The sequence below is a fragment of the Trichosurus vulpecula genome, chromosome 1 (assembly GCF_011100635.1).
Source record: "Trichosurus vulpecula isolate mTriVul1 chromosome 1, mTriVul1.pri, whole genome shotgun sequence".
In the NCBI taxonomy this organism is placed as follows: domain Eukaryota; kingdom Metazoa; phylum Chordata; class Mammalia; order Diprotodontia; family Phalangeridae; genus Trichosurus; species Trichosurus vulpecula.
Window position 1 is genome coordinate 269822857 of NC_050573.1, and position 24231 is coordinate 269847087.

The 24231-nt window shown below is 35.6% G+C and overlaps 1 protein-coding gene across 1 annotated transcript in view; it reads left to right on the forward strand.

Moving 5' to 3' along the window:
- Positions 1–12160, forward strand: part of TGS1 (trimethylguanosine synthase 1) — a 59306-nt gene extending 47146 nt beyond the window's left edge. The window contains exon 13 of the mRNA XM_036757157.1: positions 11398–12160. Coding sequence (XP_036613052.1) covers positions 11398–11556 — 159 coding nt within the window. The 3' untranslated portion in view covers positions 11557–12160. The remainder of the gene's footprint in view (positions 1–11397) is intronic.
- The last annotated feature ends 12071 nt before the right edge of the window (positions 12161–24231 follow it).

Here is a 24231-nt window from a genome sequence, read left to right on the forward strand (position 1 = left end):
AGCTTCTTAGATGCTAAATGTGAAGAAACACTAATCTTAGCTCCTAGTTAGCAAAAATAATTAGTTCGACTGGGAAGCTATTTTAGGAATTATTTCAAGTAGGAAGCTACCAGATACACTTCCTCTCTCTAAGGGTAGCCTCCCAGGCAATGGCCTTCTAATATCCTAAGATCACTGTCCTCTGCCCACCATGGAGAAGTGGCTGAAAAAAGGTAGTAGCTACATAAAATCTTAAGTGAATATTCTTTAATTGAAAAGAATTTGTTTTCTTCGACAAAGTATTCTTATTTAGGTAATAACTCATAGGATATAACACACAACATTTACATTTGAAACACTTTGCTGCTGCATAAAATATGAAAAGTTCTGGCCATTGATTTTTTTAAATCATAGTTTAGACTATGGTAAAGGTGCAAAAAGTTTTTTTTTTTCTATATGGAGGTATTAATCCCCTATAAATGGTTGCTTAATAAATAAATGCTTGTACACAGTACTGAGATACAGTTGGTTTTTGCATCACCTCTCATGATGTGACCAAAATGTCATTCATTTGAATGCTAAGTCCTGTAAATCATTGGTTTCTGTAGACAATACTAGGACCAGCTTATGGACCTGTAAGAATTGAAGAAAGAATGGGCAGAGTTTTATTTCTCTGATCAACATATGGGTTATAGAATCTTATCTGTAAGAAAGATTAACTCTAAAAACTGTTAAGGTGATAGAAACTTTTAAAAATAATATTGCACATGAAATGTTTTTTGACATATATTTTAATGTCATGTATTTTAATTTTCTCTCTGAAAAAATTGCTTCATCAGCTCATTGACGTCTTATAGTGTATTTGGTATAGACTACATCTAAGCTTTTTTTTCTTTTTTAATTTTATTAGTGCTGTCTTATTTTACATTTTTTCCCACTAGTTTCCCCTCAGCCTTGCCTATAATAGAATCCTACATTATACTAAATAAGTACAATCCAGCAAAACTAGTAAAAAATCTGACTGTTTACAAATGTAAATTTCTCCACTGTGCTCTTATATTCCACCATCTCTGCCAAGAAGCAGGAAATAGTCCTCTGATAACAGGATTGGATGCTACATGATAAGAGTTCTGAATTCTTTGAGTTGTTTTCCTTTCCTTTATTGTGGTCATCAAGCACACTGTTCTCCTAGTTATACTTGAGTGTAATCAAGGCATCAGTTAATACAAATCTTCCCAAATTTCTCTGAATTCTTCATATTTGTCACTTCTTATAGTACAGTCATATAGTACAGTGATATGATACTCCATTATATTGATGTGCCATAGTTTGTTCAGCCATTCCCCAATGAGGAGCCCTCACTGAAACTAAGAAGATGATTAAGAAATCATCTTCATGTTGTGAACCCCATCAGGAATTGATCGATGTAACAATCCCCTTTCTGTTTTTCCTTCACCCTCCCAAAAGAGTGGCCCCCACCCTTTTCAGGATTCAGCTGCTGCGTTAAAATCCTATGCTGATCTATTTTGTTGTACCTTTTCTCTTTGCCTCCTAAGCATATTTTTTTAAAAAAAAAATTAGCAAACTTGTAGAACTAGACTCTGTCCAACCAGATTATATAACTTGACAATGGAGCTAGACAGATTTTATTACCAGTAGTATTAGGTTTTTCCACTGCCTTGAAAATACAAAAGAAGCTCATCCATTTGTTGCCACAGCCCACCGGAAAAGGTACAGTTTGCTAATGCCAAGAAGATTGGAGGGCAGAATATAGAGTGCTCTATTCATTTCTGTTCAGTGAGAAAGACTTGAGGATTTTTAAGTCAAAAAACAGTCTGTGTTTCTGAAAGGAAGGGAGGTGACTTTTATTGTCATAAATAATAGTTGATGTCATTTATATAGCATTTCATATTCATACATATTTTTTTTACATAAGTTGATCCTCACAACAAAGAGCATATATTCTTGTTATGCTTGTTTCATAGGTCATGAAACTGGAATCTGAGAAGTTAATTTTCTTGCCCAAGGTGTCAGAGCTAATAAGCAACAAAGCCAGTACTCAAATTCAAATATTTTGATTCCAAGTACAATGATATTTCTACTATACCATGTGAATATTGTGTGTCATTTTTAAAAAATATATTTAGATAACTGCAATCCTACATATTTTATTGTATATATTTAAAAATTTTATTACCAAAGGGGCCCATAGACTTTACCATATTGCCAAGGAGTCCATGATATTAAAAAAAAACAAAGTTAAGAATTCCTGCTTAAAAGTAATAGGATGTTACGTAGCTCATGGTGTGCCAAGTTCCCTGTTTTACATGTGAGGAAATGAGGCTCAGAAGGTAAGCAACTAGTAAGTCTTGGTGTCAAAGTTGAAACCCAGTTTCCTGACACCTAGTCAAGTGCTCTTAAATGGATTTTTTCTAAAGTAGAACGTCAGGAAAACATAAGTAAGATGAGAGAGGCTCCAAAGTCGTCTTTGCTGCATGTAATCCCTACATGAAAAGCCAGGGGCTTCCTCATGGTCTAGCTTACTTTGTTATATAAGTTTTAGAAATTTTTTCCTGGTATGCAGTTCAGGGAATTGGTGGGAAAGAAAAGCCCTTTCTTTGACCAGTGAAATCATTCAGAATCAGTATCCTTCCCCAAAGAAAATAAAGAGAAAAGTAGATTTGGCTTTTCTTTGAAACTATGAAGATGTCCATGTATACTAGTGATACTGTCTTTTTACTAGAAAGGAGAATGAGTTCAATTCATACAACCTTTCAGAGATACCCTCATTTTATTAATCTGTGAAGGAATGTTTGAACAAAGAAATGAAAAGGTCCACAACAGCTGAGTTAGTATCAAAAATCTGGAAAGCTTTGAAAGAAACATCATTTCCTGTCACAGGTCCCAAAGAATGATTCATCAGACATTCCTGTCCTCAGCTTATTTTTTTCCTATATAATTATTAATTGCATGTTTGAAAAAAGACATTGGAAAGGAAGGAGTGTTCTGCTTCCGTTTTGTTTTTTTGTTCTTTTTACAGTACATTTCTAAGCACAACCATTATTTCAGATGTTTTTTCCTGATGTTATTGTAACAATGATGAAATCTCTAGACAGTGTAAAATACTCACTTCATTCTAGCCTAATTTGCTTCTAACTAGATTTCTGCATATTTTGATTTTAATCATCCTGCAGTGAAATGAAGTTTTCTCTACTCCATTTTTCTGTCTCTAGTAAACAAAATGCCTTTATACCATGGCAGTTTTTTCATCCATTTATGATTCAGGTATGAGAGGTTTTCACTTCTGTTCATTTAACCAAGAATTATTTCTTTTTTTTTCTTTTTTCTTTTTTTTTTTTTTTGTTGTTGTTGTGAAAGACTCACTATATTTTGCTCCTTCCCAACCCATCCTCCTTTATTGAATTTTCTCCCTTGACCCTGTCCCCTTTCGAAAGTGTTTGTTTTTGATTACCTCCACCCCCATCTGTCCTCCCCTCCATCATCGTACCTTTTTTTTTTTTATCTTCTTCCCTCTTCTTTCCTGTGGGGTAAGATACCCAATTGAGTATGTATGGTATTCCCTCAGGCCAAATATGATGAGAGCAAGATTCACTCATTCCCCCCTCACCTGCCCTCTTCCCTCCTCCCACAGAACTGCTTCTTCTTGCCACCTTTATGTGAGGTAATCCACCCCATTCTATCTCTCGCTATCTCCCTCTCTCAATATATTCCTCTCTCATCCCTTAATTTGATTTTATTTCTTTTCGATATCTTTCCTTCATCTTCAACTCACCCTGTGTCCACTCTCTCTCTCTCTCTCCTCTCTCTCTCTCTAGATATATATACATAGATATATATACACACACACACATATACATACATATACATTCACTTTACATAAACATATATATGTATGCATATTCCCTTCAGATACCCTAATACTGAGGTCTCATGAATCATACATGTCATCTTTCCATGTAGGAATGTAAACAAAACAGTTCAACTTTAGTAAGTCCCTTGCAATTTCTTGTTCTTTTTCTTGATTACCTTTTCATGCTTCTCTTGATTCTTGTGTTTGAAAGTCAAATTTTCTATTCAGCTCTGGTCTGGTCTTTTCACTGAGGAAGCTTGAAAGTTCTCTATTTTATTGAAAGTCCATATTTTGCCTTGGAGCATCATAGTCAGTTTTGCTGGGTAGGTGATTCTAGGTTTTAATCCTAGCTCCACTGACCTCTGGAATATCGTATTCCAAGTCCTTCGATCTCTTAATGTAGAAGCTGCCAGATCTTGTATTATTCTAATTGTGTTTCCACAATACTCAAATTGTTTCTTTCTGGCTGCTTGAAGTATTTTCTCCTTGATTTGGGAGCTCTGCAGTTTGGCGACAATATTCCTAGGAGATTTCTTTTTGGGATCTATTTGAGGAGGTGATCGATAGATTCTTTCAATTTCTATTTTGCCCTGTGGCTCTAGAATATCAGGGCAGTTCTCCTTGATAATTTCTTGAAAGATGATATCTAGGCTCTTTTGTTGATCATGGCTTTCAGGTAGTCCAATAATTTTTAAATTCTCTCTCCTGTATCTATTTTTCAGGTCAGTGGTTTTTCCAATGAGATATTTCACATTGTCTTCCATTTTTTCATTCCTTTGGTTCTGTTTTATAATATCTTGATTTCTCCTAAAGCCACTAGCTTCCACTTGCTCCAGTCTAATTTTTAAGGTAGTATTTTCTTCAGTGGTCCATTGGACCTGCTTTTCCATTTGGCTAATTCTACCTTTCAAGGCATTCTTCTCCTCATTGGCTTTTTGGAGCTCTTTTGCCATTGAGTTAGTCTGTTTTTTAAGGTGTTGTTTTCTTCAGTGTATTTTTCAGTATATTTTTGGGTCTCCTTTAGGAAGTCATTGACTTGTTTTTCATGGTTTTCTCGCATCCTTCTCATTTCCCTTCCCAATTTTTCCTCTACTTCTCTAACTTGCTTTCCCAAATCCTTTTTGAGCTCTTCCGTGGCCTGAGACCAGTTCATGTTTTTCTTGGAGGCTTCTGTTGTAGGCTCTTTGACTTTGATAACTTCTTCTGTCTGTATGTTTTGGTCTTCTTTGTCACCAAAGAAAGAATCCAAAGTCTGAGACTGAATCTGAGTGCGTTTTCGCAGCCTGGCCATGTTGCCAACCAACTAACTTGACCCTTGAGTTTTTCAGTGGGGTATGACTGCTTGTAGACTAAAGAGTTCCATGTTCCTCGTTTGGGGGGGATGTGCCAGCTCTGCAACACCAGCAGTCCTCCTTCCCCAAGACCCCCCAACCTGGACTGGGCTTAGATCTTCAGCAGGCTGTGCACTCCTGCTCTGATCCACCACTTAATTCCTCCCACCAGGTGGGCCTGGGGCCTGAAGCAACTGCAGCTGTAGCTGCCCCACCTCTGCTGCCCCAGGGGTGGTTGAACCGCAAACTCCTTCCACTCCTGCAGCTTTTCCCACTAACCTTCTCTGCTGTCTCTGGTGTTTGTGGGTTGAGAAGTCTGGTAACTGCCGCAGCTCACTGATTCAGGGCGCTAGGGCCCGCTCCTCCTGGCTCCTGGTTTGGTTGGTCCACGCCGCTCATGCTGGGCTCTGCTCTGCTCCCAGCTCCGTGTGGGATAGACCTCACCCAGAGACCATCCAGGCTGTCCTGGGCTGGAGCCCTGCTTCCCTCTGCTCTTTTGTGGGTTTTGCAGTTCTAGAGTTGGTTCAGAGCCATTTTTTATAGGTTTTTGGAGGAACTCGGTGGGGAGCTCACACTAGTCCCTGTTTTCCAGCTGCCATCTTAGCTCTGCCCCTCCCCCCCCCAAGAATTATTTCTCATTACCTTTTCACTTGCAGATTGTTTTCTTGTAAGTACTTTTAAATTCCTTTATGTAATTCTTGCATTCATTCATTCACTCTCTCTCATGTCCTATCACATCAGAAAACTGAAGTTCAGTGTTTTATTTTGTTCCAGTTTGTTAAAACATTGCTATTCCCACATTTCAAAAAAAAAAAATCTAAAAACTTTTTCTACTCTTACATAATTTTTTTTCCTCAAAATTCAGTTAAGTGAGCTCCCCAGTCCTTTGTTCCAGAATGCATTCCAGACTGATGTGGAAATAATTTTTTGGCTAAAATGAATTTACTGCACACCACTCATACTTGTTGGTTAGTATTCAATGTGATTTTGCACCAACTTACTAAAAAGCATTTTTGAGATCATTAAAATATAAATAGGAAAGGAAAAAGGGGGAAGGAACTAAACAGTACATAGTCAGTTAAGCCTGCAGAGGAAAGATAAGGATAGCTTGAAACATGGTAAAGAGTAGAAGTTTACTTTAAAACAGAATCTTTATTGTTGAACTAGATCATCTCAAAGATCCCATAGATTTAGAGCTAAGAATCCTTGAAAGTCAAGAAGCCTAACACTGTCTCTCCACTGTTATTTCAAAGATGAGGAAATTGGGAAGGGAGTTGCATTTAGATAACAAGTGACAGAAACTTTCAGCCTTAAACTTCTTGTGTAATGCTTAAAATTGAACTGCTATGACCATACAATTGTGCAAAAATTAAGGATAATTTCTCACTAGTTTTTTTGTTATCTTTTCATTTATATCAGTTTCATTTTCCAGTATCTCTCCCAACTCCTTTACCCATGGAGCATACCTTTATGGCAAAAAACTAAGATGATAAAAAGACAATTCAGCAAAACCAACCAGCCCATCCGATAGTATAGATGTGTGTGTGTGTGTGTGTGTGTGTGTGTGTGTGTGTGTGTATGAAGTTGTTCACACATGTAGCCTTCTCATCTTTAAAAAGGGGGGGGGGTGTTTTCCCATATTTTTCTGGACGTGGGTTGGCCATTATATTAATGGTATTGAGTAGAAATGTGTTTTTTAACAAGGATATTTGGGAGCCTTGTATTTTAAATATTTTCTTCATTTTTTTATGCTTATGACACACAGCTTCCAAAACTTCATGTTTAAGCATTAAAATCTAAAATTCCTGTCATTTGATACTTTTTGCTTATTTCTGACCTGAGTACTATTTAATGCCTTTTCCTGTGGCCTTCCAACAAGGGCTTTTCTTTAATGTATTTATACACACTCATCATTTCTCTCCCTTTCTTCATTTATTGCTCTTCCTGTGTATTTTGTGTACAGTTTCATGTAAACAAACCTTGTAACTACAAATAAGCTCGACCCCCACTCTGGTTTTCCTTTAGTTGTCTATGTCCCATATCTTAAACCAAAGCACTCAGTTCTTAAGGAGGTACAGGGGAGGGGAGAGTCTTACCCTGCCAGTGTGTTTCTAGTAATTGTTTTTTACAGCCAAGAAAGAATGATACCCTTGAATTTTTATATTGCTTTTTAAAGTTTTTCATAGTCCTTTCAGATAATGCACTTGATGCCCAGAGGGGTTAAATAAGATGATGTTCCTCTGCTTTCCTCCTCAGTTATTCCATTTTCCCTAGACGTGTTTAGATGGGGGGAAGACTGTGTTCATGGCTACTGGTCAGTATTTCATCCTACCCTTTTTAAGGGGTAAGAAGTATCTGATAACTGTGTACCGTAAATGTATGTTTCCCATTCCAAAGGAACCATTTCCACCAGCAAAAAGTTGCTAATGTTTACCAGTAATACTTAATTTAATAGTGTTTGGTCCACTCAACTTTCATGTTCTTGAACTTCTTAAATTATTGTCTTAATCTGGAATATATCATTTATTGCCGTCTTATATAACGAAATGTAAGCTTTTCAGGTGCTCTCTGTTGGATTTTGAGAACAATGCTAATTTTCTACCTGGAGACAATTCTTCCTCAAATACATTTAAGTAACCATGAGCACTAGTTTTCAATACCCAATTTTCAGTCCTGGTCTCAGCTAAAACTAACCCAACTTAACATTTGATTATTCTCTGCGTAAGTCTGAGTGCATTGTTTGGATGTTTGAAAATGACCTAATTTCCATGTTTATCTCAGAAACTAGGTATAATTTATTTGGGTTGATTATCTTCCAGAGAAAGAGAGAGAGATGTATTTTTAAGTACCTATCCCCATGGAGGTTCTAGCCTGATGCCTCGTGGTATGGAAGTGATTTTGGGTTCTCAAAAGCTATGTCAATAAAGCATAAGCTCCAATAGGTCCTAATCAGACTGTAAAGTCTTTATGGGCTTAGCAATAGTCTTCATAAGTTTGATCCAAGGACCTAACCAGCCAAGTTTGGAGAGGCTTATTACCAAAGAGCTAACCATTAGGTGAAACCCAGCATTTGTCACCATCTTCACACCCATTTAACACAGGGATCCCACAGGGCTTTATCCTGGTCCCTTTTTTCTTCTTCATCTATAATATTTGCATAAGTGACTTCATCAACTCTATGCTGATTATTCTCAAGATTTATTTACTAGCCCTGACCTCTCATCTCACATCTGTAACTGCCTTTCAGACATCCCACCCTTGATATCCAATAGACATCTTTAACTTAACACATCCCAATAAGAAGCCATTATCTTTTCTCAGAAATTCTCTCTCCTGCCAAACTCCCCTGTTAACATCAAGGGCCTTACCGTCTCCCAGTCCCCCAAGCTCACAACCTAAATGTCTTCTTCAGCTCCTCACTATCTCTCACTCCTCATATCCAAGCTGTTGCCAAGGCCTGTCACTTTCACCTTTGCAACATCTCTCGTATACACTCCTCTCTCCTCTGACACCACCACCACTCTAGTGCAGCCCTTATCACCTCACACTTGGATTATTGCAGTACCCTGCTGGTGGGTGGTCTTTCTCTTCACATTCTAGTGCATCCTTTACTAAGCCACCAAAATGATTTTCCTAAAGCACTGGTCCAACCAGGTGTGTCTGTCTGTCTATCACACACACACACACACACGCACACACACACACACTCTCTCTCTCTCTCTCTCTCTCTCTCTCTCTCACTCTCTCACTCTCACTCTCACATACACTCAGATACTCAATAAGCTCCTGTGGCTCCCTGTCACTTTTGGAATCAAATCCAAAATCCTTTATTTGGCATTCAAAGGCCTTCAGGACCTACCCCCCACCCCATCTTTCCAGTCTTATATCTTTGTAAGTGCCTATTGGTTGTCTGCCCCTGTGCCTTAAATGCACTCTCCCTCCCCAGTTCTGCCTCATGGAATCCCTCACTTCAAGACAAAGTGCTTTTGTACCTCTTTCTGGTAGTGTTTTTCCTCCTAATTGCACTGTTTCTTCTTCATATGTTTATACAGAATAAATTCTGTCACCCCCGATAGAAGCTCCTTGAGGGTAGAGAAAGTTTTCCCCTTTTTTTTGTATTTGTATCCTCAGTCCCTAGGACAGCGCTGGGGACAAAGCAGGGGCTTAATAAATGGTTAAATGGTTGATTGCTGGGGGGGGTGGTACACACTGAAAAGATCAGGGATCACTGAAATATTTAAGCATCTACTTTGATCCAGAGGAGAGTTTGGAGTATGGATTATTGAAACAAATCTAAGAAATTACTGTAAGCAGTTATATCTGGTAGTCCTTTGAAAAAAAATTTGTAACAGTTGATACAAAACATCTTACATGATGTGAAAAAAAAAAACCTGACAAAAAAGTTTCAAATTAGAAAAAAAAAGTAACATGCCTTATCACTTGCAAATTGAGCCTCTTGAACTATTTTTTAACTTCTGGTTTCATTTTAAATGTCGAATTCTTTACTGGATAAAGTAGTATGTTTTTGTCTTAGGGTTTGTTTTTCTTCACAGCATTGTAACTATTGTTGATGTACACTTCATGTTTATCTCTCTCTGTAATTAAACTTGTTTTCCATCATTACCTTTCTTGTTTGGCAGCTCTAACTGTCTAATTGCAACCTTTGAAAAGTTGAGAATATAACATAGGGTTGTGTTCTGTCTTCCCTATTTCTATAACTGCCTTTTTTCCTCCTAAGGTAAAGGAAGTTGAACAGGTTCAAATCTGACATTTAAGGATGCATTTACTCAGTTTTCTCCCTTTATGCCTTACTTAGGAGCTAAGTATGATTTGAGTACATAAATATTTATTAAGTATTTTGTTCAAAGTGAAAAGCAGTATGGAATAGTATATATAGAGTTGGAGAGTCAGGACAACCTGGATTCAAGTCCCATCCCTTACACTTGGTCTTATGACTCAGCACTAGTCATTTAACCTTTTGTGCCTCAGGCATATCTCTAAAACTATTTAGAAGTAAGCAATACAGTTGTCCTTACGTATTGGAAGAGGAAATCATCTGGAGCTCTCTATCATGAAATTATCAGTCCAAACAAAATAAGTATTGGAGGCACTGTGGATCTCTCCCTCAAGGATCTTACATTCTACTATGCAGATGACAAAATATGTAATACATGGTGAGAAAAGCTAATGTTTACATGTACATTACAGTTTGCGAAGCTCTTTACGCACATTGCCTCACTTGATCCTCATATAGCAACCATATGAGAGATCAGTAGTATTGTCCCCATTTTAAAGATAAAGAAAGAAGCTCAGAAAGGTTGTGACTTGCACACAATGAAGCTAGGAAGTAAAGGGCTGATAAATAGTATCTTACTGCTTGGAGTGGGATCAGAAGAGAATCCTACTACACTGGTAGCAGTTGGTCAACATTTCTCAGCCCCTCAGAAGTCTACTTGATAGAGCAGCTGCTAGGAAGTCAGTCACAATGGAAAGAGGCAGAGACCTATTTATTTTCTAATAGTTTCTAAGCAGTTAAATTTGAGTTTTGTAGAGAAGGTGCTGTGTAAATTACTTGCACATAGGTTTGTTCTAGTTCTTTATGTTTGTATCCTGCCATGCCTGGTACACAGTAGTCACTTAATAAATGTTGTTGACTGATTGACTTGCATTGGTAAGAGTAGGTTCCTCACCTGGTAATTCCCTATGTCAGTGAAATAATACATTCAATCCTTATCTCTCTCTCTCTAATTTGAGAAGAAAGAGAATATTAACACCTGGTAAAATGGCTTAGTGGCCATCGAGGCTAACCCCTTCATTTTATAGATGAAAAAACTGAAGCACAGGGAAGTTATATGACATAACCTAGATCATGTCAGTATCCATGGAGAGATTTTGAACAGTTCTTCCTGACTCTAAGTCTAGTGTCATATTCACTAAACCATGTTTTAGTGATTTACTTGCAAGAAGCACTTCTAGATACGTCCTTCAGCAGAATGACTTGCCAAAACTTTACCCATTACATTGCAGCATTATTTTGTGTCATAATCTTTTCATTAGTAACCCATTAATTATTAAGAAACAGCAATGAGTATTGTACATGCTCTTTTTAAGGGCATAAATAACAAGCCAATTTCTTTCTATTTTGCAAATACTATGAACAAAAGATTAGTTCTGAAACTCCAATTATGTATGTGTTTTTTCTGTTGCCTTTTTTAGGTAGCATCTTTAGCTGGACCTGGAGGACAAGTTGAAATAGAACAAAATTTTCTTAACAATAAATTGAAGACAATCACAGCTTATTTTGGTGACTTGATCCGAAGAACAGCATCTGAAGTACCAGTTAAAAATGACTTAAAAGAAGGAAACATAGAATAGATTATTTATTTCAGAAGACTTCCATTTTATTCTTCTATCCATCATGAACTCTATTTGGCAACCAAAAGTCTATTTCTAGCATATAAAATAGGGTCTCACTTTTTTAGAACTGTTGTCATTATTAATTTGGAGATAAAATAACTTAGTAAATACTGAAAATTCATAGGAATCTTGAACTTTGTAATGTAAAAGAAAGTTGATTTGCCTGTGTGCTTCACAGACATATACTTACAGTTTATGTTTAAGCTTTTTTGTCTATTTTTGTTTAGCAGCCTCTTATTTTTTTAACCAGTATTTTAAATGCAGTGTTAAAAGCTGATTTTTTTTTTGTTGTTACTGCAGGGTTTTTTTTAAGGTTTTTTTTTTTGGGTGGGAGGGGGTCATTAATTACAGTGAACAGAAAAACAGATTTTATTATCAATTTAAATTGTGTCAAGCTGACCATTCATAGGCAAGTAAAAATTATCTTTAAATCAATTGGATAAAGTGTAAAATTTTGGTGGGGTGAGGGAGAACATTTTAAATGATGGAAGTAATATTGCTGTATCCTGATATTTCAATGTCAACTTTTCAAACAACTTCCAGTTATAAAATAAAATGTACCAACTACAGAGCAGTTCTTCCCTGTTAATTTCTCGTGGTAAAGCAAATACAGGAAGAAATTTTGGTTTCCATAAATAATCAGTAACCAAAGAAGAGTTAAAAACGAGGAAAGAATTGTTTATAAAATATCCCAGCAATGAATAAATAAAAACAATTATTACATAGTAAATAAGTAAGTGGAATTAGTCAACAAGCATAAATAACTTACTAAGTGTCAGAGGTTGTGACAAGTGCTGGGGCGACCAAGAAAGGCCAAAATGATTAGTCCCTGCAATTAGGTAACTGATTGTAATGGAGAAGATGTAAATAATTGTGCATACAAGATAAATATGCATGTGCACACGAGCAGAGAGAAGGGCCAACTACAGAAGGTAGGATTTAAACTGAGTTCTGAACAAAGTTGAGGAAACTTATTATGGAGGTGAAGGAAAGAATTCCAGGGCGGGGGGTGGGGGGAAGTTAGTTAAAAAAAAAAAGTAGAGAGAAAGTGTCATATACAAGGAACAAGTAGGCCAATGTAGCTGGGTCATAAAGTACATGGAGAGAAATAAGAGTAAAAAGGTAGAAAGTGAGCATGTTGTAAAGAGCTTTACATTCCAAATAGAGGTCTGTATTTCATTCTGGAGGTAACAGCCATAGAGTGGGAAGAAAGAGGCAAGATGATTAATTAGAGGGCTGTTTCCTGGCGATAGTCCAGGTGAGAGATGAGGTCCCAAACTAGGGTGGTAGTTCTGAGAATGGGCACATCTGAGATGTGAAAGTTAAAACTGACAAGATTTGGCAGCAGGTTGGCTACGTGAGGTAAAGAGTCAAGAATGAAATCAGAGCTATGAGTGTGGGTGATAAGGTCCCTGTGAAAAAATAGGGGAATTTGGAAGAGGAGAGTCGAGCCAATGGGTATGTATTATATGCCAAGCACTGTGCTAATCACTGGGGAAATGAAGGACGGCAAGAAATAGTGCCTGCTCCCAAGGAACTCACATTACGGTGGGGAAGTCAGTATGCAAACAACTATAAATAAGACATAGAAGAAATTGTTGATCATCACAGAGAAAGGACTGGATTAAGGGCAATCAGGAATGGATTCCCGCTGAAGATGAGGAATTGAAATCCAGGAACGGGGAACAGCCAGACAAAATGCATAGTAGGAGTCTTGTTCAAGGAATAATGAAAACTGTCGCAGGTTTGCAGGGTACTTGGAAGGAATTGAGATATAAGAAGACTGGAAAGGTAGAAGGCTCAGTTGCAAAGGGTTTATAAGCCAAATGGGATTTTATATTTCTTAGCTGATCCTCACAACAGCCCTATGAGGTAGGTGATTCTTGGCCTCCCTGGGCTAGTTTGTTTATGTCCTTGCCCAAAACTGGATGCACTACTTCAGGAGCAGACTGATAGTGCCAGAATCATCTTCCTCTCTCTGAACACTGCCCCTAGGGTGGCCTAAGATTGAATAACTTTTTTTTTTTTTTACTGTGCCCTAACACTCAAGTCATAGAATTGGTAATTCACTAGTACCTCCTTACCTCTTTCACTTTGCTACAATTCATTGATTTAAAAAATGTTGACCAGTATAGGACTGAAAATAGGTCATTGGAGTTTTCCATGAGATACCTCCTTCCAGATTAGTTAAGTTTATTAATTATCACTTTATTATCAAGTGAATCCAAAAAAGTGGGAATTATCATCATGCTATCAAAGTAAAAATGAAGTTCAGAAGTGAAAAGGAGATAAACTATATTATGTTCATCATAGACAATAAAACAATCATCAGTTATAAACATATATGCTGACCCAACACCCAAATTCATGAAGAAAACATCTGATGTTTAAGAAGATAGACAATAACAAAATAGCAACAGGAGACAATATCCCCCTATCAATTTTGAATGAGTGTAACAGGAAGATTAAATATTGAACCAAACAAATGTCTAGAGAAAGTAGAATTAAAAGACACTGGCATCTTCTCAATGGGACAGCAAAAACTACATGCGTACTTCTCTGTAGAAATGGAGCTTTTACAAAAATTGACCATGTCCTAGGATACATGTAAATGTAAACAAATGTAAAAAGGCAGAAACAGTCAGTACATACTTTACACACCGTAATACAATAAAAGTAGAAATTGGTTCAGGGACCACAAATAAAAGGTACAGACCCAATTGGAGACCTAACAATGAAATCTTAAATGATGAGTGGGTCAAAAAACAAATCATAGAAATGATATCTAGTAAAAGAAAATGAAGGGCAACTAGATGGTATTGGATAGAGTGCCAGGCCTGGAGTTAGGAAGACATTTTCCTGGGTTGAAATTTGGACTCAGACACCAGCTATGTAAACATGGGCAAGTCAGTTAACTCTATCTCAGTTTCCTCATTTTCAAAATGAGCTGGAGGAGGAAATGGCCAACTATAGTATCTTTGCCAAGAAAACCCCAAATTGGGTCACAAAGAGTCAGACCCAACTGAAAAATTACTGAACAACAACAATAAAAATGATAAAGATGAAACAACATTATTAAAATTTCTAGGATGCAGCTGATGCATACATTGACAAAATAGAAAAAGATTAATGCACTGAACATGCATTTTTTTAATTAGAAAATCAAAATAAACCAAAAATAAGTTCAAAAGAAGAGATATTAAGTCAGAGAAGGGAATAGGTAAGTTGGAAACAAAACAAAATAATAAAACCAAAACCTAGTTTTGTAAAAAGACTGATAAAATTTATAAACCCTTACCTAACCTGACTAAAAAGAAGAAAGCAGAAAATCAAATAAATGAATAGCAAATGAGCAAGGTGAAATCTCAGGGAAAAAAATAGAAATAAAAAGAATAATCAGAACATATTGTGCCTAGTTATATGCTAACAAAACAGAACACAAAAGAAATAAGGCAATACCTTCAAAAAATATAGAATACCTAAATGTGATCAGAAGACCAGATCAAGGTCTTAAATAACCCAATCTCAGAAAAGAAAATAGATCTAGATATAAAGGAATTACTAAAGGGGAGGGGAGGGATGAACCTTTTGGTGTTGATAGATTCACAGAATTCTATCAAACTTTTAGAGCAATTAGTATCCATGCTTCACAAGTTATCCTCAAAAATTGAGAACAGACCACACCAGAATCCTTTTATGAGGCAAATATGGCCCAAATACCTAAACCTGGGAAAGCTAAGACACAAAAAGAAAACTATAAGTCAGTATCATTAATAGATATTGACATGATCTTTCTTCTTGAGGGCATAGTCACGATGGTGGAGTAAGGTAGGAATTCACCTAAACTCTCCCAAATTCACTTTTAAACAACTATAAGCTTACACCTCAAAATGAATTTGGAAACAGCAGACCTAACAAAAGGATAGGGTGAAACAATTTTCCAGTCCAATACAACTTAGAAACTTGGCAGGAAAGGTCCGTCTCACTCAGGTAAAAGGAGAACATAGTATCAGCAGTGTTTGGGCAAACCAGCAGTAGGCCATACCCCAGGAAACCAGTTGCAAAACCCCTGCCTCCAGTGGAGCAGGCCACCAGCCAGACCCCAGGCTCCCAGTGAAAGAAGCTGTGCCTTCACCCCAGGAGCAGAGCCCAACTTTAAAAGTCATGAAATAGGCTGGAAAGTTAGAAGGAAAAAAATAACAACAGAAAAGACCCTGACCATAGAAAGTTACTATGGTGACAGGAAGGATCAAAACACAAAACTCAGAAGAGGACATTGTCAAAATGCCTACATGAGAGGTCAAAAAGAAAAATGCAAATTTGTCTTAGGCGCAAAAAGGAACAACTGGAAGAGCTCTAAAAGAATTTTCAAAATCAACTAGGAGAGGTAGAAGAAAAAATGGGAAAAGAAATGAAAGTAATGCAAGAGAATCATGAAAAAAATCAACACCATTATAAAGGAAGCACAAAAACATGGAAAAAGGTGTACAAAAATCCACTGAGGAAAACTTCTTAACAAGCAGAATTGATCAAATGGAAAATGTGGAGCAAAAGCTCACTGAAGAAAATAATTCCTTAAAAATAAAAATTGGGCTAGTGGAAACTAATGACTCCTTAAGACATCAAGAAACAATAAAATCAAAAGAATGAAAAAATGGGGGGAAGTGAACTATCTCATTGGAAAAAAAAGGGGGTAAGTGAACTATCTCATGGGAAAAACAGCTGACCTGGCAAATAGATCCAGGGAGAGATAATTTAAGAATTATTGGACTACCTGAAAGTCTGATTAAAAAAAGAGCCTAGACATATTATTTCAAGAAATTATCAAGGAAAACTGCCCTGATATCCTAGAACCAGAGGGTAAACCAGAACTTGAAAAAATACATTGATCACCTCCTGAAAGAGATCCCCAGATGAAAATTTCCAGAATGTTAAAATGAAATTCCAGAACCCCCCCTGTCTTTTTCCCAAGGAGGAACTACTGCACATGGCCAGAGAGAAACAATTCAAATATCGTAGACCCACAATCAGGATTACCCAGGATTTAGCAGCTTCTACATTAAAGGAATGGAGAGTTTGAAATATTATATTTCAGAAGGCAAGGGAGCTAGGATTACCAAGAATCATTTCCCCATAGAAACTGAGTATAATCCTTCAGGGGATGGAAAGCAGGAAGAATGGACATTCAATGAAATAGAGAACTTTCAATCATTCCTGAATGAAAAAAAAGATCAAAGTTGAACAGAAAATTTGATTTTCCAATACAAGACCCGAGAGAAGCATTAAAAGGTAAACAGGAAGGACAAAACATAAGGTATTCAGTAAGGTTAAACTTTGCATCCCTACATGGGAAGATGATACTCGTAACTCTTAAGAACTTTACCACTATGAGAACATTTAGAAGGAGTATACATAGACAGAGGGTGTGAGTATAACTTGACTTTGATGGAACGATACATTTAAAAGGGGGGTGGGAAATTAAGGGGTAAGAAAGAGGATTACATTGGAAGAAGAGGGCAGAGAGAAGTAGAATGGGGTTAATTATCTCACATGATGAGGCATGAAAGATCTATTACACTGGAGGGAATAGAGGGGATGGAGCATGGCTTGAACCTTATTCTCGTCAGAATTGGCTCAAGGAGGGAATATCATACTCAGTTGGGTATAGAAATCTATCTTACCCTATGGGGAAGTAGGAGAGGAAAGTCATAAGGGAAGGAAGAGGACTGGTAGAAGGGAGGGCAGATTGGGGGAGGTGATGGTCAGAAGTGAAACACTAGTGACAAGGAGGAAGGAGAGAAAGAGAGACAGAGAGAAGAATAAATGGGAAAAACAGGTTGGAGAGAAATACATGGTAATCATAACCATGAATGTGAATGGGATGAACTCACCCATGAAACAGAAGTGGAAAGCAGAGTGGATTAAACACCAGAATCCTGCAATATCTTGTTTACAAGAAACATATATGAAGCAGAGAGACACACACAGAGTAAAAGTAAGGGACTGGAACAAATCTATTATGCTTCAGCTGAAGTAAAATAGAGCAGGAGTGGGAATCATGGTCTCAAACAAAGCAAATGCAAAGATAGATCTAATCAAAAGATAAAACAGCAAACTATATCTTGCTAAAAGGTACCATAGACAATGAAATAATATCAATACTAAACATATATGCCTCAAATGTTATAGCATCCAATTTTTTTCCTTTTAAATTTATTTACTATTAGTTTACAGCATTCAGTTGCGCAAACTTTTGAGTTCCAAATTTTCTCCCCCTCCATCTCCTCCTCCTCCCCCCAATACAGCATGCAATCCAATATAGGTTCTACATATATCTTCACATTAAACATATTTTCATATTAGTCATGTTGTAAAGAAGAATTACAACCAATGGAATGAACCATAGCATCCAATTTTTTAAAGAAGTTAAATGAGTTACAGGAGGAAATAGTAAAATTATATTAGTGGGGGACCTCAAATTTCCTCTCTCAGAACTAGATAAATCTAACTCAAAAATAAACAAGAAAGAAATTAAGGTGAATAGAATTTTAGAAAAGTTAGATATGACAGACCTCTGGAGAAAACTGAATGGGAATAGAAAAGAATGTACCTCTTTTTTCAGTGGTTCATGGCACCTACACAAAAATTGACCATGATATTAAGGCATAAAAACCTCAAAACTAAATGCATAAAAGCAGAAATATTAAATGCATCTTTTTTCAGATCATAATCAATAAAAATTACATTCAATATAGGGCCTTGGAAAGATAGATTAAAAATTAATTGGAAACTGAATAATCTAGTCCTAAAGAATGAGTGGATTAAAAAAATCTTAGAAGCAATTAATAATTTCATTAAAGAGAATAACAACAGTGAGACATTACACCAAAATTTATGGTATGCAGCAAAAGAAGTACTTAGGGGAAAATTTATATCTCTAAACTTTTACATTAATAAAAGAGAGAAAGATCAGATCAATGAATTGGGCATGCAACTAAAAAAACCTAGGAAAAGAAAGAATTGTAAATCCCTGCTTAAAAACCAGATTGGAAAACCTGAAATTCAAAGGAGAGATTAGACCAATTTCCCTAATAAATATTGACTAAAAAATTCTTAAAATACTAGCAAGGACATAATATATCACAAAGATCATATGCTATGGTTAGGAGGGATTTATGCCAGGCATGCAGGGCTGGTTTAATATTAGGAAGACTATTAGTATAATTAACCATATTAATAACTAAACCAACAGAAATCATATGATTATCTCAATAGATGCAGGAAAAGCTTTTGACAAAATACACCACCTATTCCTATTAAAAACACTAGAAAGCATAGGAATAAATGGCATTTTCCTTAAAATGACTAGTATCTATCTTAAACTAATTAGCAAACATTATCTGTGATAGGGATAAACTAGAAGCCTTTCCAATAAGGTCAGGGGTGAAGTAAGAATGCCCATTATCACCACTATTTTCAAAATTGTATTGTAAATGTTAACTATAGCAATAAGAGAAGGAAAAAAAATTGAAGAAATTTGAATAGGCAATGAGGAAACAAAACTATCATTCTTTGCAGATGACATGGTGGTATAGTTACAGAATCCTAGAGAATCAACTAAAAAGCTAGTTGAAATAATTAACAGCTTTAGCAAAATTACAGGATATAAAAACCCACATAAATCATCAGCATTTCTATACATTACCAACAAAGTCCAGAAGTGAGAGATAGAAAGAGAAATTCCATTTAAAATAACTATAAACAATATAAAATACTTGGGAGTCTACCTGCCAAGACAAAAACAGGAACTATACAAACACAATTACAAAACACTTTTCACACAAATAAGGTCAGATCTAAACAATTGGAAAAATATCAATTGTTCATGGGTAGGCCAAGTCAGTATAATAAAAATGATAATTCTACCTCAATTAATTTATTTATTCAGTGCCATACCAATCAGATTACCAAAAAATTATATTATAGAGCTAGAAAAAAATAACAAAATTCATCTGGAAGAACAAAAGGTCAAGAATATCAAGATAATTAATGGAAAAAAGGCAAAGGAAGGTGGCCTAACCATACCAGATCTCAAACTATATTATAAAGCAGCAATCATTAAAACTATTGGTTACTGTCTAAGAAAGAGATCCATAAAACAGATTAGGTACATAAGACACAGTAGCCAATGACCACAGAAAGCTAGTGTTTGATAAAATCAAAGACCCCAGCTTCTGAGATAGGAACTCATTGTTTGACAAGAACTGCTGGGAAAATGAGACAATAATATGGCAAGTATGTATCAACATCTTTCTCCATCTACCAAGATAAAGTCAATATGGGAAGATGATTTAGACATAAAGGGTGATTCCATAAGCAAGTTAAGAGAGTAAGGAATAGCTTATCTATCAGATCTATGGAGAAGGAAAGAATTTTTGACCAAACAAGACAAAGAGCATTATGAGATATAAAATGGATAATTTTGATTACCTTAAATTTAAAAGGTTTTACATAAACAAAACCAACACAACCAAGATCATAAGGAAAACAGAAAGCTGGGAAACAACTTTTACAGCCAGTGTCCCTGATAAGGGCCTCGTTTCTCAAATATATAGAGAATTAAGTCAAATTTTTAAGAATACAAGTCATTTCCCAACTGACAAATGGTCAAAAGATATGATCAGGCAGTTTCCAGATGATGAAATCAAAGCTATCTATATTCATACGAAAAATGCTCTAAATCATTGTTAATCAGAGAAATGCAAATTAAAATAACTCTGAGGTACCACTTCATACCTATCAGATTGGCTAATACGGAAAAGGAAAATTATAAATGTTGGAGGAGATGTGGGAAAATTGGGAAACCAATGCATTGTTGGTGGAGTTGTGAGCTGATCCACCCATTCTGGAGAGCAATTTGAACTATGGCCAAAGGGCAATCAAACTTTGAATACCTTTGGATCCAGCAATACCATTGCTATGTCTGTATTCCAAAGAGAGCATAAAAAAGAGAAAAGGACCTACACGTACAAAAATATAGCAGCTCTCTTTGTGGTGGCAAAAAATTTGAAATTAAGGCCCATCAATTAGGGAATGGCTGAACAAGTTGTGGTATATGAATGTAATTGAATATTATTGTGCTATAAGAAATGAGAAGCAGAATGATTTCAGAAAAACCTGGAAAGACTTATATGAACTGGAGCAAAGTGAAGAGAGAGCCATGGGAACGTATATAGTAACAGTAACATTGTATAATGATCAACTATGAATAACTTAGATCTTCTCAGCAATACAGTGACCCAGACAATTCCAAAGGTCTCAAGATGGAAATGCTATCCACACCCAAAGAAAGAACTGATGGAGTCTGAATACAGATTGAAGCATACTATTTTCACTTTATCTTTTTCATAGTTTTTCTTCTTGGTCTGTTTCTTCTTTCACAATATAACTAATATGGAGATGTGTGTTACATTATTGCAAAATCTATTTTAAAATCTTACCTTTTTAGGAAGAGGGGAGGGAAGAGAAGGAGAATATTTGGAAGACAGAATTTTTTAAATGAATATCAAAGTTTGTCTTTACATGCAATTGGAAAAAATATAATACTATTTAATAAAATATGCAGGAAAAGAACTATCCCTCTCTCCCAAAATAGGTAAGCAGTCAAAGGATATGAACAAATATTTCTCAAAAAAGAATTGAGGACTATTGACAACCATATGATATACTAATCATTATGCAATTAAAAATTTATTCGATAAAAGACCTTTGAAGCAAAGATTAAAAATTAATTGGAAACTAAATAACTTGATCATAAAATATGGGCGGATCAAAGAACAAATTATCGAAAAAAAATTCATTAAAGGTAATGGCAAATATGAGACAACATATCAAAATTTTGAGGGATGCAGCCAAAGACATCCTTGGGGAAATTCTATGTCTCTGAACACTTTCATCAATAAAAGAGAGAGAAAGTACAACTAAAAAAAAATTAGAAAACCAACTAATTAACACTCCCCCCCCATTAAATACCAAAATAGAAATCCTGAAAGTCAAAGGAGAGAAAAAGATTGAAGGCAAAAACAAAACAAAACAAACCCTGAATTAACAAATAAAATTAGGACCTAGGTTTGGGGGGAAACAGCAAAATAGATAAGCCATTAGCTAACTTGATTTTAAAAAAAGAAAACCACATTTTCAATATCAAAAATGAAAAAAAAAGATAAAAGCAATTATTAAGTGCAATTTCATCTAATTACATGCCAATAAAACTGACAAGGTAAATTAAATGGGGCATATTTTAAAACATTTAAGTTGTCCAGATTAACTTAACAAAAAATAGAGGACTTAATCTTATCCTTAAAAAAAATCATAAATGAAATCCCAAAGAGAAAAAAATAAATAGGACCAAATGGATTTACAAGTGAATTCTACCAAACTTGTAAAGAACAATTCCAATACTACATGAGCTTTTGGAAAAAAAAATAGAAAAAGAAGAGGTCATACCAAATTCCTTTTATGACACAAATATGATATGGTCTTGATACCTAAATCAGGGAGAGTCAAAACAAATAGGCTAACATTCCTAATAAATATTAATGCAAGAATTTTTAAATAAAATATTAGCACTGAAACTGCAGCAACATATCACAAAAATTATGTACTGCGATCAAGCTGGATTTATACCAGGATTGCAGGGCTGGTTAGGTATTGAGAAAACTATAAGCATATTGACCATATTTATAACAAAAACAACAAAAATTATATATCGTAGCAACAGATACAGAAAAAACTTTTGACAAGTCACAACACCGTCCCTAATAAAAACATTAGAAAGCATAGGAATAAATGGAACTTTCCTTAAATTGAAAACTACATCTAAAAAGTAAGAGTCAGTGTTATCTGTAATAGGGATAAGCTAGGCGCTGCTTCAATACAAAAATGTCCATTGATTTGTTTGGCCTTATATGCTCAGGTTAAAGCAAATTCCTGGGTTTGAGATTTCTAGAAAATTGATACTCAGACAATGATTCACAAAATTTATTGTTATGCAACACAGCAAGCAGGCAACCAAAGTATATACGTACACATTATGTGGCAATATAAACAGAGGTTTGTTCCCACTTGCAAGAAACTCAAGCCAGCCTGAGAATGAGGAAGGCATGTTAGGGAGGGAAACTGCTCAAAGTTGAGGGCTGGGTGGCAAGATTATATCACAATTATGTACCCTAAAAATAGGTTTAGTTAAGAACAAGTAATCAAGTGCCAGAGGTAACAGGGAGCATTCCTTCTTATTTTTTTGCAATTTTATTCATTTTTAACTTGAATACTAAAAGACAAAAATAGAACATTTCCATCTACACAGCACAACATAAAAAGTGGATTCAATATAAAACCATGAATTTCCATTTCATACTGTTTGGTTTTTTTGAAAAAACTATATAATAAACACTACATATCATTTTCAAAGCTACCCTGTTTTTCTGTGCTTCTTCTAAGTTTTCTTTTGTTGTCTGCTGTGCACTTTTAATTTTTTTCTCCCTCTCTCCCCATTCTGCCCTAGAGAAGGCTATAAGTAGCCACAAATATGTGTGTGTGTGTAAAACCATACTATACCTACTTCTATTTATCCATTCTTTCTCTGAATGTGGATAGTATCTTCCTTCATAGGTTCTTTGTAGTTGATGTGAGTATTTATAACAGTCAAAATGGCTTAGTAATTTAAAGTTGTTCTTAGAACAATATTTGTTACTGTGTAAAACATTTTCTTAGTTCTACTCATTTTGTTCTTCATTATTTCATGCAAGTCTATCCATAGTTTTCTAAAATCAATGAGCCTATCATTTCTTATAGCACAGTAGTATTCCATCACAATCATATATCACAACTTATTCAGCCATTCCCCAGTTGATGGGCACCCCTGCAATTCCCAGTTCTTTGCTGCCACAAAAGGAGCTGCTATAAACATTTTAGAACATATAGGTTCTTTTCCTTTTTCCCAAATCATCTTTGGAAATAGACCAAGCAGTGGTATAGCTGGGTCAAAAGGTAGTTTAACAACTCTTTGGGCATAATTCCAGATTGCTCTCCAGAGCAGTTGGGTTAGTTCACAACTCCACCAACAGTGAATTAGTGACCCAATTTTTCCACATCCTCCCCAACATTTGTCACTGTCCCTTTCTATCATTTTGGCCAATCCAACAGGTATAAGATGATACCATAAAGTTGTTTTAATTTGCATTTCTCTAATCAATAGTGATTTAGAGCACTTTTTCATATGACTATATATGGTTTTGATTTCTTCATCAAAAAACTGCCTGTTCATATCCTTCGACCATTTATCAGTTGGGGAATGACTCCTATTCTTATAAATTTGACAAAGTTCTTTATGTATTTGAGATACAAGCCCTTTATCTGAGAAACTGTCCATAAAAAATTTCTCCCAATTTTCTGTTTTCCTTCTAATCTTGACTACAATGGTTTTAATGCAAAATCTTTTCAATTTAATGTAATTGAAATTATCTAGTTTCCACCTCACAATGCTATCTCTTCTTTATTCTGAAATTGTTCTATCTATAAGTCTGATAGGTAATACGTTTCATGTTCTTCTAATTTTCTTATGATATCTCCCTT